Below are 15,517 nucleotides of genomic sequence, written 5' to 3' on the forward strand. Positions count from 1 at the left end.
ACGACGGGTATCGGCGCTGGCGGTGGACACCCAAAGAGAAGGAACCATCACAGGATCATAGCTCCAGTGAGATCCCTGAAGAACCTGCCAGGTATTGTCGAACCTGCCCTTCAACGCAACCATGTAGCGACGGACATGCTCGTCCTCCTCGCTGACATGGTGATGTACCACCTCTGCGGTGGACAAAAGCCTCCGTATCGTCAGTGACCCACGCGACCGCCACCAAAGAAGATTCGGGTCAACGACGGGCTGGCTCCTCACCAAGTTGCGCCTCAGAATGTAGCACCTTCTAGTACCAGGCCGGTGGAGCCCAGTCCCGGATATGGCCCCTCTGATCAAGCAGGCCTCCTCCACCGAGTCGACAACAAGGATGCGGGATAGGCATCATCGACGTTGATGCGGGAATATATGCTTTAACTAAAAAAATAACAACAAATATGACATGTTCAAAATATGACATGTCCACTACAAAACGAATCAACCTAGAATTCTATTAAATACACCTAAAACACCTAAATTCTATTAACTACACCTAATTAAAAACCTACATTTTGAACATGGTTCGATCATAACTAGGGTTCATACTATATTATTCTAAGATTAAACAAAAATACCTAAATTAAATTAACAACATGGGGTGGCTGGTCTCACCTCGAGGTTGGAGGGGGTCGGTGAAGGGGATGATGCAGGCACTCCTTGATTTCCGCAAAAACAAAATATAAACAAAAACATTATTATCATCGTCTTAGGACTTAGTGAAACTCAATAAGCTATCAAGTAAATATCCAATTTGATTCCAAATAAAATTTTCAATTGTCTGCAATTTGTTTCCTAAACCCTAAGAACATTATTATCCTCATTTTTTACCTACTGTCTACTTGTTGAACCATAGAAAAATGCCCTAATTTCACATAACTTAGAGTTTAATTGTTGAAATATATTTCAAAATATACTGTGAACCCTAGAAAAAGCCCTAATTTCATAATATAACAAGTAGAGGACATTTTTTTACCAACTAAATGTAGTAAAATACAAACTATAATATAGAAACTATAAAGTATAAAGTATAAACTATAACTATAAACTACAAACTATAAACTAGAATATTTTCAAACTATAAACTAGGAGGAGGAGGAGTGAGGAGGGCCGGCGACGGATGGAGGAGGAGGGCCGACGGTGGCTAGAGGAGGAGGGAGGAGGGCTGGCTGCGGATGAAGGAGGGGGAGGGCCGACGGTGGTGGAGGAGGAGGGAGGAGGGCCGGCGGTGGCTGGAGGAGGGAGGAGGGCCGACGATGCGTGGAGGAGGAGGGAGGAGGGCTGGCGACAGCTAGAGGTAGGAGGGAGGAGCTCATCTAGGGCGTCGACGGAGGAGTGGAGGAGAAGGAGCTCTCAGACGATGACAATGCGGCGACGACGGGAGGAACACGGCGACGTACGGTGAGAGAGGGAGAGTGAGTGAGTGAGGAGGGGGAAAGACAAGCGGAGAGGATCTGGATGAGGTAGCCGTAGCACTAGCGCTTGTATATGATACACGCTACTACTATGATCAATAGCAGTAGCGCAGTTTAAAATAAGATGCTACTGCTATAAGTCTATAACTAGCTGGGGGCGAGGTCGTGTCAACTATAGCAGTAGCGCGGCTTACCGCAGACACGCTGTTTTTATTTTTATTTTAGCAGCGTGTTTTGTCGACACGCGCTACTGCTAAATAGCAGTAGCGCCTTATTTTAAAGCGCACTGCTGGTAAGATTCTGTGTATAAGGTTTTCCCCAGTAGTGTTCCTCCTCCGTGTTGCTCCGGAGGAAATCTCGGTCCCTGGATCAGGCGGTGCGGTACTTAGGTGACATGACCTTGTTGAAGGCTCCGCCTTGGAGTAATCGGTTCGTCGTGCACAGCTCCGGCTCTTCGCTGTGATTTGTTCACGGTTGAGACCCTCGGCGACTTCAAGCGGCGGTCTCTCTTCCTTCCTGTAGATGGCTTGGAGTTGTGTTGGGTGGTGTAGCTGTTTCCAACATTCTTGTATCTTGCCCTGTGTGTGTTGGTGTGGAGTTGTATAAGGTTAGTTGTAATTGGATCGTTGCTTTATATATAAAGCGGGGCGAAAGCCTTTTTCGATAATTGATGCCCACACACTCTCCGTTGAGATTCGTGCAACGGAATCGAACGTAGATAGAGTTCGGTTAGAAAAACCTTCTCAAAGCATGTTCGCTCTATAACATTTTCCAATAAAATTATAGGTGATACTTCCTCCGTTCCGAATTACTTGTTTTAAATTTGTCTATATACGGATGTATCTAGCACTAAAATGAGTCTAGATATATCCGTATCTAGACAAATTCAAGACAAGTACTCCCTCCGTCCGAAAATAGTTGTCACCAAAATGGATGAAAAGAGATGTATCTAGAACTAAAATACATCTAGATACATTCTCTTTTATTCTTTTTAATGACAACTATTTTCGGACGGAGGGAGTAGTTTGGAACGTAGGGAGTACTTTTAGTAGTATAGGGGTGTTTTCTTGGAAGGGTCCACATGTCAGAATAATTTGCCCAATGAAAAAAGGAAACCGAGGCTATTTTTGTCCAGCCGGTAAGAGCACGCGAGGAGGGAGGGGGGCGGGGGCGGATTTATTGCTCGATATTTCGCGATTTCTCCTGCGGCCAGCAGATCTGTTCCGATCCGACCCCCGAGGGCAGGTAACTCCCGTCTCCCTCCCTCCCTCCCTCCCTCCCCTTTTTACTCCCAAATCGATTTTTCTTTCCACGCAACAAATCCGCCTCCGCTTTCCCCATTTTTCCTGCGTATTTTATTGAGTCTCGATTTCCTCGATTAGTTTTTGAAGCGCAGAGGTGGTTCACGTTCACGTACAACCGCCGCCAACCGCGCGCGCGCGCTGCCCGGAGCGACGACGCGCGGCGCGGCCCGGCCGAGGAGAGCGCGTCGGATTCGTGGGGTGCCCTAGGGTTTCGCCGCGAGATGGACGGCCGGGATCAGCCGCAGCAGCAGCAGCAGACGCCGACGCCGCTGCCGCTGCCGCTGCCGCCGCCGCCGCAGCAGCAGACGCCGGCACCGCCGCAGCAGCAGACGCCGCGCGTGAGCTCGCCGCCGCCGGTGGCCCCCGGCGTCATGATGCCGCAGCACGCCTACGGCGCGATGCCGCCGGGCTCCGCGAGCGTCATGCACGGGATGCCGCTCGCCTTCAACCCCATGGCGTCGCCCGGCGCCTCGCAGCCGGCAATGAAGCCCGCGGACATGCCGCCGCTCGCCATGTACCGGCCCGATTCCACCCCGCCGGGCATGCCGCAGCCCGTTAGCGGTGGCGGTGGCGCCCTGGTGGTCAGCGTCAGCGGCAGCGGCGGCGGCCGGGAGCTCGTGAAGAAGAAGAGGGGAAGGCCGAGGAAGTATGGGCCGGACGGGACCATGGGCTCGGCGGTGAAGGCCGAGGCGGGCGGGCAGTCTGGTGGCGCGGGCTCCAACTCGAATCCTGACGGGAAGCGCAGAGGACGGCCCCCGGGATCTGGCAAAAAGAAACAGCTCGATGCCTTAGGTAATTCTGGCCGCACCCGTGTTGGTTCACATCTGAATTCAGAAACATCAGTGTTCACTCAGCAGCAGCTTGTGCTGAATAAAAGCATGTACTATATGTCTTTCTACATGTTTTCCACCATTAACTTTGTAAGGATTTCTCCACATTGCAAAGGAATTAAATAGGACGCCATAGTGCAGGCATTTAAACAATGTGGGAAGTACACCTCTGCTTCATGTTAGTTATGCACAGAGCACTCATGTAATATACTCCCTCCGTCCACAAATACTTGTCGGAGGAATGGATGTATCCAGACGTATTTTAGTTCTAGATACATTCATTTTTATGCATTTCTCCGACAAGTATTTCAGGATGGAGGGAGTAGAAGTGAGCTCACTGTAAAGGAATATTCTTCTATGGGTTATTATTATTATTTTGCTCATTTTTCTATCATGTCACAAACTGTGTTTACTTTTGAGTTTTGCAAGATAAAAGGGTGGTAAATATTCTGGCAATTCAGTTAATTAAAATTATCCTTCCGGGCAATATTGGAGTATCATGTTAATCGCAGTTTATGATTTTGATTATAATTTGATGGGCTTCTTTGAACATTTTTTTGTGCTGACTATGATATTTCGTTTACTGAATTGTAGGCTCAGCTGGGACATCATTTACTCCTCACATAATTACTGTCAAGCCTAATGAGGTACTCTACTTGAAAAGTGCTCCCTCCTCTCTGGTGTCTATTCGCGTGGTCTGGTTGTTCCTAAGTTGCTTTTGGACATTAGTTGTGCGGTCAGGATCGAGTAGATTGCCCTGCTGGCTACCGCTCTTGGTTGAGAACAGAACCTGTCAGCATTATATCATTCATGAGCATACTGCTTTACGTTGAAATTAATTACTTCCATGGAAGAGCTAAGAACAGAGTGCATATTATGTGGCTCCTGGTACAAACAGCAAGAAGTAAATCATAGCACTGAGTGGACCCTTGAGCATCTTTTGAATATTTTATCCTCTTGACTTCTGTTTTCTTGCTACAAGTTTCGGTCTAACCATGGATTCCATGCCATTACTGCATTTATTAAAGTACATAGTATCCAACTTGAACTTGCTGCTGATCCACAGGATGCATGGCACAATTCTTAAAGGATGGCCTTACAAAACTAGAGAGTATGAGTAATAAATAACTGTCGGTTCTATCTTAGGCTGTTAGTTCCCATTCTCCTGGCATTATTTATATACCTGTCATTATTCCTTGCTTGTCCCTTGCGTTCAGACTATGCTTTACTTCTACCTCACCGTGGGCGTTTATGCTTTAAATCATCTTGTTTGCAGGATGTTGCTTCGAAAATAATGTCTTTTTCACAACAAGGCCCACGTACTACATGTATAATCTCAGCAAACGGTGCGCTGTGCACAGCAACACTCCGTCAACCAGCAACCTCTGGTGGCATAGTGACATATGAGGTACGTCAAGGCCCAACTTGCTAAGATCTCAGAGGCATTATTTGATTTTCACTTCTCGTTATTTTTGTGAAGTGGTAATGATCAGGTTCTAAGACCTACTCCCTCTGTAAACTAATATAAGAGCGTTTAGATCACTAATTTAACAATCTAAACGCTCTTATATTAGTTTACGGAGGGAGTACATAGCATCACAGCTCTCAACGGACCTATGATTTGGTCGTGTTCTAGCATATAATTCTGTAGCCTGCACTCTGATGGCCTATTGTTGACTGAATGTTTACTTGTTACTCCCTCGGTCCCGAATTACTTGTTTTAGATTTGTCTAGATATAGATGAATCTAGACATGTTTTAGTGTTAGATACATCCGTATTTAGAAAAATCTAAGTCAAGTAATTCGGGACAGAGATAATATTTAGGAGTAACAATTAAGCCTATACGGTCGATTTACTGAATGTTCATATTTCTGCTAAATTCTGTTTCCGTTACTTCCTTGTTTTGCTAGTACTGTCAACAGTGTCTGTGAGCCAAATATGAAGTTTGTTTATCTTCTTGTGTGTTCTTGTGAACGTTTTCTAATATGCAGTTAAGTTTACTTCCCAGCTTGTCAAGTTACATGAAAACATGTCGGAAGATTTAATCTGTTCTCATTCTCCCATCTAGTGCAACTAACTATTTATGTTAAAGGCACCAGGTTTTCTAGACCCTGTGATAGTTTATTGGTTCCTTCATGTGGTCAGACTACAGAGTCACACCACATTACTTAATATTATTGTAATGCAATGTCAGTTTTGTGTCATACAAAGTCATCAGTTTGTAAAAATACACTGAATACCTATACTGTTATGTGTCACAGGGCCACTTTGATATTCTCTCTCTGTCGGGCTCATTTCTGCTGGCAGAGGATGGTGACACTCGTAGCAGGACAGGTGGTCTGAGTGTTGCTCTGGCTGGAAGCGATGGGCGTATTGTAGGAGGTTGTGTTGCAGGAATGCTTATGGCTGCAACGCCTGTCCAGGTTTGCCATTCGTCTGACGTTCTTTGCACTTTGTTGTCAACTGGCATCTCTGCATCCAAATTAGGCCATCGGTGACAGATTTCCATGTTGTGTTTCAGGTTGTGGTGGGCAGCTTCATCGCCGAAGGTAACAAAAAGCCCAAGGAAGAACAACCAAAACGCGAGCCAACATCTGCGCCGATGCTAACATCTGCGCCGATGCAGACGGCTGCTGGCTTCGGTGCAGCCTCAGCTGCTGCTACGCCATCAGACGGAACATCAAGCGACCACTCTGATGACCCAGGGAGCCCTATGGGACCCAATGGTAGCGCGTTCAACAATGCAGGCCATCCGACACACGCTTCATATGCTCCTGTGGGCTGGTCACTCTCCGGGAACCAAGGCCGCTACGACCCAGACATGAAGATGGTGACCGACTAATGGCTCCCCGATTTGCAGCAGCTTTATTCTCTAGTATTTGACCTAGTAGAGTGTAGGGTTTCCTGCACCGGCGCCAGCGAGTGATTGTCGGCCAATAATCCGGTGTGCTAGAGGTAGTCGGAGGGCCTTCCGTGGAAGGCCTGAGGAGCAATAATAAGTAGCATCGTCTTGCCCTGTTATTGTTGCTTTTAGTTTGTATCTCTTATCCGCTTTCGCAGTTAGTAGCTTATGCTTGGAGTTGTTATATCCTAATCAACGGTTTCTATTACCCATGAATTTGTATTTCAGTCTAGTATCTGCATGCACCAGTTTTGAATGCCATATATTTGTGTTATCATTGTCTAGCTTATTAATTCAGAGGGCTGGATGGATATATACTTCGGGAATTACTGGGGTCTAAAAGAAATTCAACATCCATTTTGGACGGGTCGTTCTTACGACGGATGGCTTTATTACCGTGTTATTCAGATTCCATAGTCAAGCCATTATTCACTAGTTACTCTTCTAAATCTCTCTCTATATATAAGCCTTCCACCCCATCAGTACCCTAACGTAATTCTTCACGCCCATGATTCCATGGTTCCATCTGTAGCAACTGCGGCCGTTTGTTCGGAGTAATTTTTTCTTTTGGAGAAATGTTCATTGTAACTTCTCAGACGGAAGGCATTGTTGTTCATTCAGATCTGTGGGTAACATGCCATGGCAGAATGGCAGAAGGTACCATTCTATGATGGCTCACTAGCTCGGCATACAGGCACACACGCACTTATATTCAGTTTATTCTCCCACGATCACTCCTTTCCTCGCCTTTCCCTCGCACGATCCCATGGTCGGAACTCTCTCACGCATGCTTGGATGGCGACTGCGGCGCTTAGCGCCACGATGGTGTAAGCTGCAGAATTACCAACGTACCAGATTCATTGAAAAAAAATAGCGCATTATAGCAAAAAATAGCGTCATACTTAAAATTCGCTATTAATGCGCTATGGTGCGCTTCACATTGTACACTGATTTATTTAGCGAGTTATTCTCCAGCACGCTATAGTGTGCTATTTTTCTTCACTAATGGAAATTCCAATAATAAGCATAACAAAGCATGCTTACTCACGCTGGAGTCGGACGTACAGCGGACGAGCTTCTGGGCGTTGATGATCTGCGTCGGCAGCGGCGAGTACGTGGCGGCAGATGCAGGGCATGTCCACCACCGTCATTTCAGCGCGGGTGTCCGGGCGCACGTAGGGGGGCCTCCTTCTTGATGCTCTTGCCGCAGATGAGCAGGGGCGGGGCTGGAGCTAATTTTACCATGATGCACCACTTAACCATGGAGAAAAATTTCAAGCATGGTTGCATTAAATAAAGGTGCCTTTCATAGCTTGTAATACGAATTACCAAACATAATAGAAGTTGATTTATAAAACAAAATGCAATAGTCAAACTGCTTAAAATAATGCCAAAACAAATGACAAAATTACTTGAAAAGGTTTAGCATTCTCAATTAAAACACATCATCACATATAATGGTTCATTAACCTACAATATAAAAGCTAGAATCAAATTTTCAAGTAGAACATAATAAAATGCCCAAATCAAAGTACTTAAATTTGCTAAAATTTAAAAAATTTACCTTTGGTATAATCTATTCCTCCGAGCCATGAAATACTCAACCACGTGATCATTGATGACCTTTTCTATTTCTTCTTTCTCCACATAACAAATAGCATCATCACTTAATATTTATCAATTTCCTTTTGCCTGGATCATATTGAATCTCCTCCTCCGAATTCATGTCTTCTGGAGCATCTTGTGATGGTGCATTTCTTTTTAGAAGAAACTGTCCATTATCTGCATTTAACAAATAAGATATCAAAAATTATGAAGCCAATGAAGTATATCTAATTACAAGTTAAAACAATAGCTAATGCTTGACGTTTTGCCCAAACACATACTCCCTCTGTCAAGATATATCAGAACATTTTGATCACTAAGGTAGTGATCTAAATGATCTTATATTTTCTTTATGGAGGGAGTACAATTAAATCTAATTAAATAAGATTTAACCCACTAGCCACAATTTCAAACATACAATTGTTGCAACCTAAAAATATTTAGGACAAACAACATAGAAAAGGGTTAAATTCGAACCAAGAGATAATGTAATCTAGAGAAAAATAAATAAATATACATTGCTATTTTGCTAAAGGAGAGGAAGAGAAAATTATGACGTGCCACGTGGTCGCAAGGGAGGCACATGGTCACTGCAACATTAAGCGTCATTCGGATCGATGAGGAACATATCCGTGCTGCACTAGGCCAAAGGGCCCGGTTTCCTTCCCTCAACTGGTTTTTTGTGTGTGCTTCCTTCTTTTTTTCAGTTTCCATTTTTATTTATTGAATTTTAGGAATATTTTTAAAAAATTTGCACATATTTTTTGAATGCAATACTTTTTTTCTAATATGTGAACAGTTGTTTTTCCAAATTTTGGAACTTTTTAAAATTTGACAATATTTCTAGAATTTTAGGAACATTTTCCAAATTAGTGAACGTTATTTGAATTTATGTAACATTTCGAAATCTGAGAAAAAAAATCAAATTCATGAATTTCGTAATTTGAAGAATTATTAAAATTCTTGAACATTTATGAAATAGGGGAGAATTTTTCAAATTCATTAAGGTTTTTTAAATCCAGGAACAATTTTCCAAGTTTTTAATAAATTTTCAAATTCTGTTTTTCTTAAATGTGAGACCAATTTTTCAAATTCACGAACATTTTGAACTCCGGAAAAATATTTCAAATTGTGAACATTTTTTAAAATTCTTGAGCATTTTTAAAATTCATGAATATTTTTTGAAATTCGGTGAAAATGCAAAAAATAAAGGAAAAATAAATAGAAAATAAAAAGGGGGAAATAACAAAAAAGAAAGGAAAAACATAGGCTCCTGGTACATGGCTCGACCCAAAGTGCGCGCTGGGCTGGAGGGGTTGGAGGTTATCCTCCAACCCGCGCAATCGCATTGACTAGTAGGTCTTGGATGGTGATGTAAGAACCAGAATTTAAGATAATGTGATGAGTGTATGTCAACACGTGTATGGTTCTTTTTTACATCATCGCTCATGTACGATTTCATTTCACCTACAAATTGTCGAATTAGACATACCCCAGGCTGGGCTAGGTTTTGGGCTAGGTTTAACAAAGCCCAGGTGAAAATACCAAACCCGAGCCTAATTCAAAACGGCTAACCAATGTTTTGTTTGGTTAAGTTTAATCATTTTGGGGATACATATTACTATAACTATTATTTACACAAAATATTAGTTTTAGCCATTCTAAAGCTCGCCAAGATAGGATTCAAGTGAAAGCTGAGCCCGTGCTTCCGCCTGTCGTGTCTCTCGGGCATCCAATTCTCGTGTTCCAAGCTCGTTGACCACCTCGCGGCGGCCGATGGCGGCGGCATGTTGTCGATGATCTGGGCCGCACCGGATAATGAACCGAGTGTGTGGTGGAACGGGTGGAGAACCGGTTATAGAAGAAAAAATAGTCGAAGTGGAGCACCACATGTGCCATGATACGTGGGACCATGTTGACTGAATGTGCACAAATTAAAGGTAAAATATGGCACACATTTATATTTAATAAATGAACTAAAATGAATGAAAATCCATTATATTGGCTAATTCGAATTCATCTGTATAATTCATAAAATTGTTGAAGTCTGAAATTCCAGTCTCTTGGCTGTTTCATGCTTTCTCACATGATTAATCAGAGTAAAAGATGGCATTTACTCATTAATTAAAGAACGCCACCACAAACATAAGCTCACAAAGTAATACTTGAACCTATATCGATGTTCACTTCGCAATTAACCATACATTTTGCACAGAGAGCACACACTGTACAGTGTTTATTTTTAACATGTACTCCCTCTATACATCATCTACATCCCATCAATGTAGTATTTTGTGCTGTTGAGTTGATTCTGCCCGCATCCGGGCAACAGCATCTTTAATTTGGGCGTCCAAAATGTCCCAAGACCAGTCACCAGATTCCAGGTCTTCATCTTCACATTGCAAACTTACCGTTTCTGGAGGATTGCTTGCGAGCTTGTTCTTGTCGCGTGGTATCCCTGTTGGTCTTCCAAGGTATTTGGAGAAGACAGTTGAAAGTAGGGGCACATTAGAAAAGAAGTTATTGTGATCTTCCACATCGCAGTCAGCATGGTATGGCTGTTGATTGATATATTTAGAACATGACCGTAGATATGCGTAGTTCATGTCAACCATGATCATCCACGGCTGTCCAGAAAGTTGCGCCTCGTCCCTCAACAGGCAGCACACGGCATCCGGATCCTCGGCGCAGATGACCGGGAACTCGGGAAGACACCGACCTATGCCCAGATCTTGGTAACCACGTTGCGCCCAAGAGACAATCCAGGTTGATCACGCGATGTATCTTCCACTCAAACTTGGAGTTGCCATCCCTCATGTTCAAAGTCCATATGGTGATCTTCTGGGGAGGCTGCTGCTGGTGCTGCCCCTGGCTTCTCTCAAGACGCTGACACGAGCCATCGTAGTCATTGTCAATGTGGACGAAGCGTATCATGCCTTGGTGGACAGACACACTTCGGTATCTCGACGCTAAGCACCTTGAGACTTGTACCAACTTGGAATACTCCGCCGCTCCAGGGAAACGCACGAACTGAAGCACCAGGGACTCTAGGTTGGAGAAGTCACACAGCAGGGCGCCGCTCAAGTAGTCGACCCAGCAGAGGAACCGGCGGTCGAACGCGAGCACATCGTCGGTCGACCAGAGGATCTCGTTTTGCGGCTCGAGGAAGCACTCCCACTTTTCCGTCTTGGAGTCGAAGACGCAGAGTTCGGCGAGCATGGAATAATTTTCAGAGGCCCCCTTTTTTTCCGGGTGGACCTCGAGGTTGGAAACGATGTAGCGGTCGTCGGCGAGCCGCAGGATGCCTGTGGCGGAGTTCGACTTCATCGACGGCCGTTCCCTGGGGCCAGTGTACAGAGGGAGCCGCTGCACCGAGGGGGAAGGACCGGCCGTGTAGACGAACAGATCTGACGGCGAGTCGTAGGAGCGACGCTGGCTCGGGATGGAGATGTCGAAGAGGACGAGGTCCTCGTCGGTTGCCCGGACGTAGGGATACGCGGGCGGGCGGGCTGTAGCGGTCCACGGGCTTGGCTGAGCCTTCCGCCGGCCAGTCGAGATCGAGGTAGGAGATCCCTTCTGGACGATCCGAGCAGGCGAAGGACAAGCAGCAGCGGTGGCCGGTGGCCGTCACTACTTCAACGGCGGTCTTCTTCTTATTGGCCGCCTCACGAGCAGCGTCTAGGTCGGCGTGGCTGTAGGTGCGGCCGAAGCGATCCAGCATCACCCAGTCGGGGAAGACGATGGTCTTCTCCTCTGGCTCTGGCGCGTGTCCGGTGGCCATGGCGGTCGGGATCGGATCCACAACCCTAACCCTAGGTTGGTCTTTCTATTTGGCGGCGGGGCTGACAGGGTAGAACCGATGGACGGGAAACAAGATGAACCCACAATCGTACCCTGTTAAGACCAACTCCAACTCCAACTCGTTTTATCAAAAAAAGAAAACCCCACGCATATGACCCAAACGGACGCGTGTATTATTCGTTTTTTGTCTGTTTTGGATTGTCCACTTTTTATTTCGGATGGACAGCGTCGTCCACGGATGGTCGGCGCATTTTTTCGCGAAAAAAAAACATGTGGCTGAATTTAACATAATTAAACACTAAACGGCGGTCTTCCATTTAAACATTAATAAAACACCAAAAAAAAACTAAAAAAGCGCCCACATGCTGCCCTAGTCCTTGTCATAGTTGTCATCGTCGTCGGTGAGGTCGACGAAGGTTGGCGGCGGCCCAACCCACGGGAATGCGGTCTCCCACGCCGCCCGCGCCGATTCCTCCGGCATCTGCTACGCAGCTGCATTGCTACGCCGCGGGCGCGATCCTCCTTCTTCTACTCGCGGCGCTCTCCCTCCTCCTCCTCCCGTGCCGAGCCGGCCCGTCGCTCCTCCTCCTCGAGCTCGTCCTGCATCTGGTGCTCACCGTCAGCCCACTCGTCCATCAGCCATTGTTGCCTCCATTGCTCGAGGTAGGCCGCCTTCTCCTCTGGCGGCGTGTCCATGTAGATGGCTGGCGCCTCACCCACTCGCAGACAATGACAGTCCACACATACATATCTGGAGCGCGCTCAGTGGGCATCGTGGGCGTGCACGGGGGCATGGGCATGCGCGTGGCGTGTGCTAGGGCTCGAGGGCAGGCGGCGGTGGTGGGGCCTGGGGTAGACTCAGTTCCCCGCCGCTGGCAGCACGAGGGCCTCTTCTAGGCCGTCCCAGCGCGCGTCCTCCTCGAGCTGGCTCTCCTCCAAGGCACGCTGTAGTGCTGCCCCCATTACGGGCCGCCGCCTCCTCCTCCTCCTCCTCTGGCGCGACCTTTGGGGATGGCGACATGAAGCCAGGGTTGAGCTGCATGCCGCGGCGACGGGCCAGGTTGTGCTCTGTCACAAACCAGACCTCCCAGTTAGGGGAATCAATCGCGTAGGCAGGGAGGCACCGCTGCTCCAGTGTAAGGAGGGCGTGCCAGCATGCACCCGCGGCGACCGTGGCACTACAGGCATGAGGATGCAAGCCGTGGGGTAGGTTGACATCCGGATACGGCAGCGGCTGGCGGTACTGTTAGTGCCAGCACGCTTGGTGCACTGGGATGTACAACCTGTCGTGTGGGTTGCCGCATGGAGGAGGTGGCGGAGGAGGAAGAGGAGGCGCGCGGGACGAACTGACACTGGCGTGGAGCTTCTCATTAATTACCCTTGCGAAAGAAACCCATGGCTAGGGTTTTGCTGTCGTCGGTGAGGGGGGCAAGCTTGGCCAGATGTGGACGGGGGAGGGGAAGTGGATGAGGCCTACCGCCCCCGCACACTTGCATTAAAAAGGCCTGGTGCTTCCAGCCACTGCCATGCGGGCCCAAGGTAGGTGGCCGTGTTTAATACGATCGCAGGCAGTGGTTGTGCCACCGATAGGTGGGGCCGTGACGGACACTGAACGGACGCGCGGGGCGTCTGCCTCGAATCCGCGTGGACACAAACCAAGCACAAATTTGAGCCTAAAATGCGTCCAAACGGACATCGAGTGGACGCTTTTTGGGTTTGAGTTGGTGCGTTAGGTTGTTCTTTTGGTCCATTCCGACGCAAACGGACACGCGGGGATCATTTGGGTCGGCGCGTTGGAGTTGCTCCAACAACTGGGTCGACAACTAGCCACGACGGGAAACGAGATTGTGGATTCCAGTTTAACTGAACAAATTAACTCCGTTTATGAGAAAAATCAGGCCAAAAAACATACAAGTAATAAAAAGATAAAGAAGAGAAAGAAATTGACGTCCAGAAGAAGGCACGACCTAACTAGCAGACACAATAAAGACCAACGCCACGAGCGAAATAAGTAGATGTAGGGTGTCGTGGAGGAATATGCCGAGTTTATATCGTATTCACTTCGTTCCAACACAGGGTTATATAGATTTAGACAAGTAGATTGATATACTCTCGGGCATGCAGTTACCGGGGGCAAAAGAAAAACAGAAAAGAACCAGCATCGCTATCGAATTCGTAGCAATTTCAGTCGTTGTAATGGCTGCATGAAGAATACTAACTGTTTAGATGGAAGGCTTTTATTGTTACTATTATTATTATTGGGATCTCACGGTAACATGCCATGGCAGATTACATTACATTCTACGTATGACGATAGCTCACTAGCTCAGCATACACACGCACGCACGCACTTTATTTAGAGTAGTTATTCTGCCATGATCTCTCCATCTCCTTCACCGGCCTTCCTCTCGCGCGATCCCCATGACCGAAGCTCCTCAGGCATGCGCGGATGGTGGTGGCACCCGCCCCCCGATGGTGTAAGCTGCAAAAATTACGTGGTACGTGGATTAGACGAGTCCGGCCGTGGCAGTGCAAAACAGAAAAATGAATTATGCAAGATCTCTGCACACATAGCAAGCATGTATATATGCATGCATGCTTAGTTGCTTACTTCCGCATTTGCTCCCGACGGGGAGTTTGATTTTGCAGTCGTGGGCGAGGTGGACGAGCTTCACGGGGCTGACGGTCCGCTCGTCGGAGGCGGTGAGGACGCGGCAGATGCAGGGCATGTCGACCTTCTTCACCTCTTTGCTGCAGTCCGGGCTTGGGGGCGTGTAGAAGCCCTGCTTCTTGATGCTCTCTATGCAGATGCTCATGATCATGTCCTTCTCGTCGTAGCAGTCCTTCTCCCCCGCGGCGAGATGCGCCGCGAACCCCGCGAAGAGCGACGCAAACAGCAGGGCACGGAGTAGGCTGGCTCCGGTGCGGCGGCCCATCTTTGTTGCTTAGGTAGTGTGACGCTGCTGTGCTTGCGAGTGGTGTGCATGATGCTGGCAGTGGGAGCTCGTTTATATAGCAGGCGAGGATCCCCCGGTGCACGTACGATCGACGGAGTGGAGACTGGAGAGGTCGACGACCTACCTACCTGGTTGACGGCGGCGCTAGTTGCATTAAAACGGTGAGCGGCGACAAGAAAGATTAATGAGCTGAGATCTTCGATCGAACTGCCATTAGGCACATGTCACTTCATTGAATTCGGGTCTTGGTAGTGGGTGTAGTGAGCGCCCTGAGGCATCAGGGCCGTGCATGAACAGATGAACGCAGCTGCAGATGCTACTCGTACGGTTGTTCATGGAGGCAAGACAAAACCAACCCCTTCTTCCATGACGCAGTCACTGAAAAGAGAAGGAATAAATAATCAGCTATTCTAGAATCTAGATTAGCCTCCACCGTCGATGCACGAAAATGGCATCATGGCAGAACCAGTTAGGAGGCATCGCAGACAGTTCTATCGTGTATGTATGCCACCAACTTTTTTTGGCTCTTCAATGCAAGCAGGTCCCATTTAACATATAACTCCTGGTAAAAATCTCAAAGGCCATTAGTGATCGCCCATTAGTAGGTTACATCATCAGTTGTGTTGTAAAAACTCAAATCAACATCCGCAAAAAAAAAGTAAAAAC

General features: G+C 47.1%; 2 protein-coding genes and 1 pseudogene across 2 annotated transcripts; 1 reads left to right on the top strand and 2 right to left on the bottom strand.

Annotated features, from left to right (window-relative positions):
• The first annotated feature begins 2,607 nt into the window (after positions 1-2,607).
• LOC123046649 (AT-hook motif nuclear-localized protein 10) lies at positions 2,608-6,723 on the top strand. Its single transcript, XM_044470055.1, has 6 exons — positions 2,608-2,696; positions 2,834-3,547; positions 4,180-4,232; positions 4,862-4,993; positions 5,848-6,009; positions 6,108-6,723. The coding sequence occupies exons 2-6, from the start codon at positions 2,977-2,979 to the stop codon at positions 6,426-6,428; spliced, it is 1,239 nt and encodes a 412-aa protein (XP_044325990.1). The 5' UTR covers positions 2,608-2,696; positions 2,834-2,976; the 3' UTR covers positions 6,429-6,723.
• Positions 6,724-10,362: 3,639 nt separating this feature from the next.
• Positions 10,363-11,425, bottom strand: LOC123039384 (uncharacterized; annotated as a pseudogene).
• A 2,690-nt stretch (positions 11,426-14,115) lies between these two features.
• LOC123042014 (uncharacterized) lies at positions 14,116-14,876 on the bottom strand. Its single transcript, XM_044464547.1, has 2 exons — positions 14,506-14,876; positions 14,116-14,376 (listed from the first exon to the last, which is right to left on the bottom strand). Exons 1-2 carry the CDS (start codon positions 14,828-14,830, stop codon positions 14,330-14,332), a joined length of 372 nt encoding a protein of 123 aa, XP_044320482.1. The 5' UTR covers positions 14,831-14,876; the 3' UTR covers positions 14,116-14,329.
• Positions 14,877-15,517: the final 641 nt, after the last annotated feature.

This window comes from Triticum aestivum, chromosome 2B, assembly GCF_018294505.1.
Source record: "Triticum aestivum cultivar Chinese Spring chromosome 2B, IWGSC CS RefSeq v2.1, whole genome shotgun sequence".
Classification (NCBI taxonomy): domain Eukaryota; kingdom Viridiplantae; phylum Streptophyta; class Magnoliopsida; order Poales; family Poaceae; genus Triticum; species Triticum aestivum.

What these genes read in the sequence shown, in the direction of transcription:
- LOC123046649 (XM_044470055.1), top strand. Translation starts at nt 2,977, where the DNA reads ATGGACGGCCGGGATCAGCCGCAGCAGCAGCAGCAGACGCCGACGCCG. An exon ending in TTACTGTCAAGCCTAATGAG is followed by an intron (nt 4,233 to 4,861) that starts GTACTCTACTTG and finishes TCTTGTTTGCAG; the next exon opens with GATGTTGCTTCGAAAATAAT. An exon ending in TGGCTGCAACGCCTGTCCAG is followed by an intron (nt 6,010 to 6,107) that starts GTTTGCCATTCG and finishes GTTGTGTTTCAG; the next exon opens with GTTGTGGTGGGCAGCTTCAT.
- LOC123042014 (XM_044464547.1), bottom strand. Translation starts at nt 14,830, where the DNA reads ATGGGCCGCCGCACCGGAGCCAGCCTACTCCGTGCCCTGCTGTTTGCG. An exon ending in CGTCGGGAGCAAATGCGGAA is followed by an intron (nt 14,377 to 14,505) that starts GTAAGCAACTAA and finishes TAATTTTTGCAG; the next exon opens with CTTACACCATCGGGGGGCGG.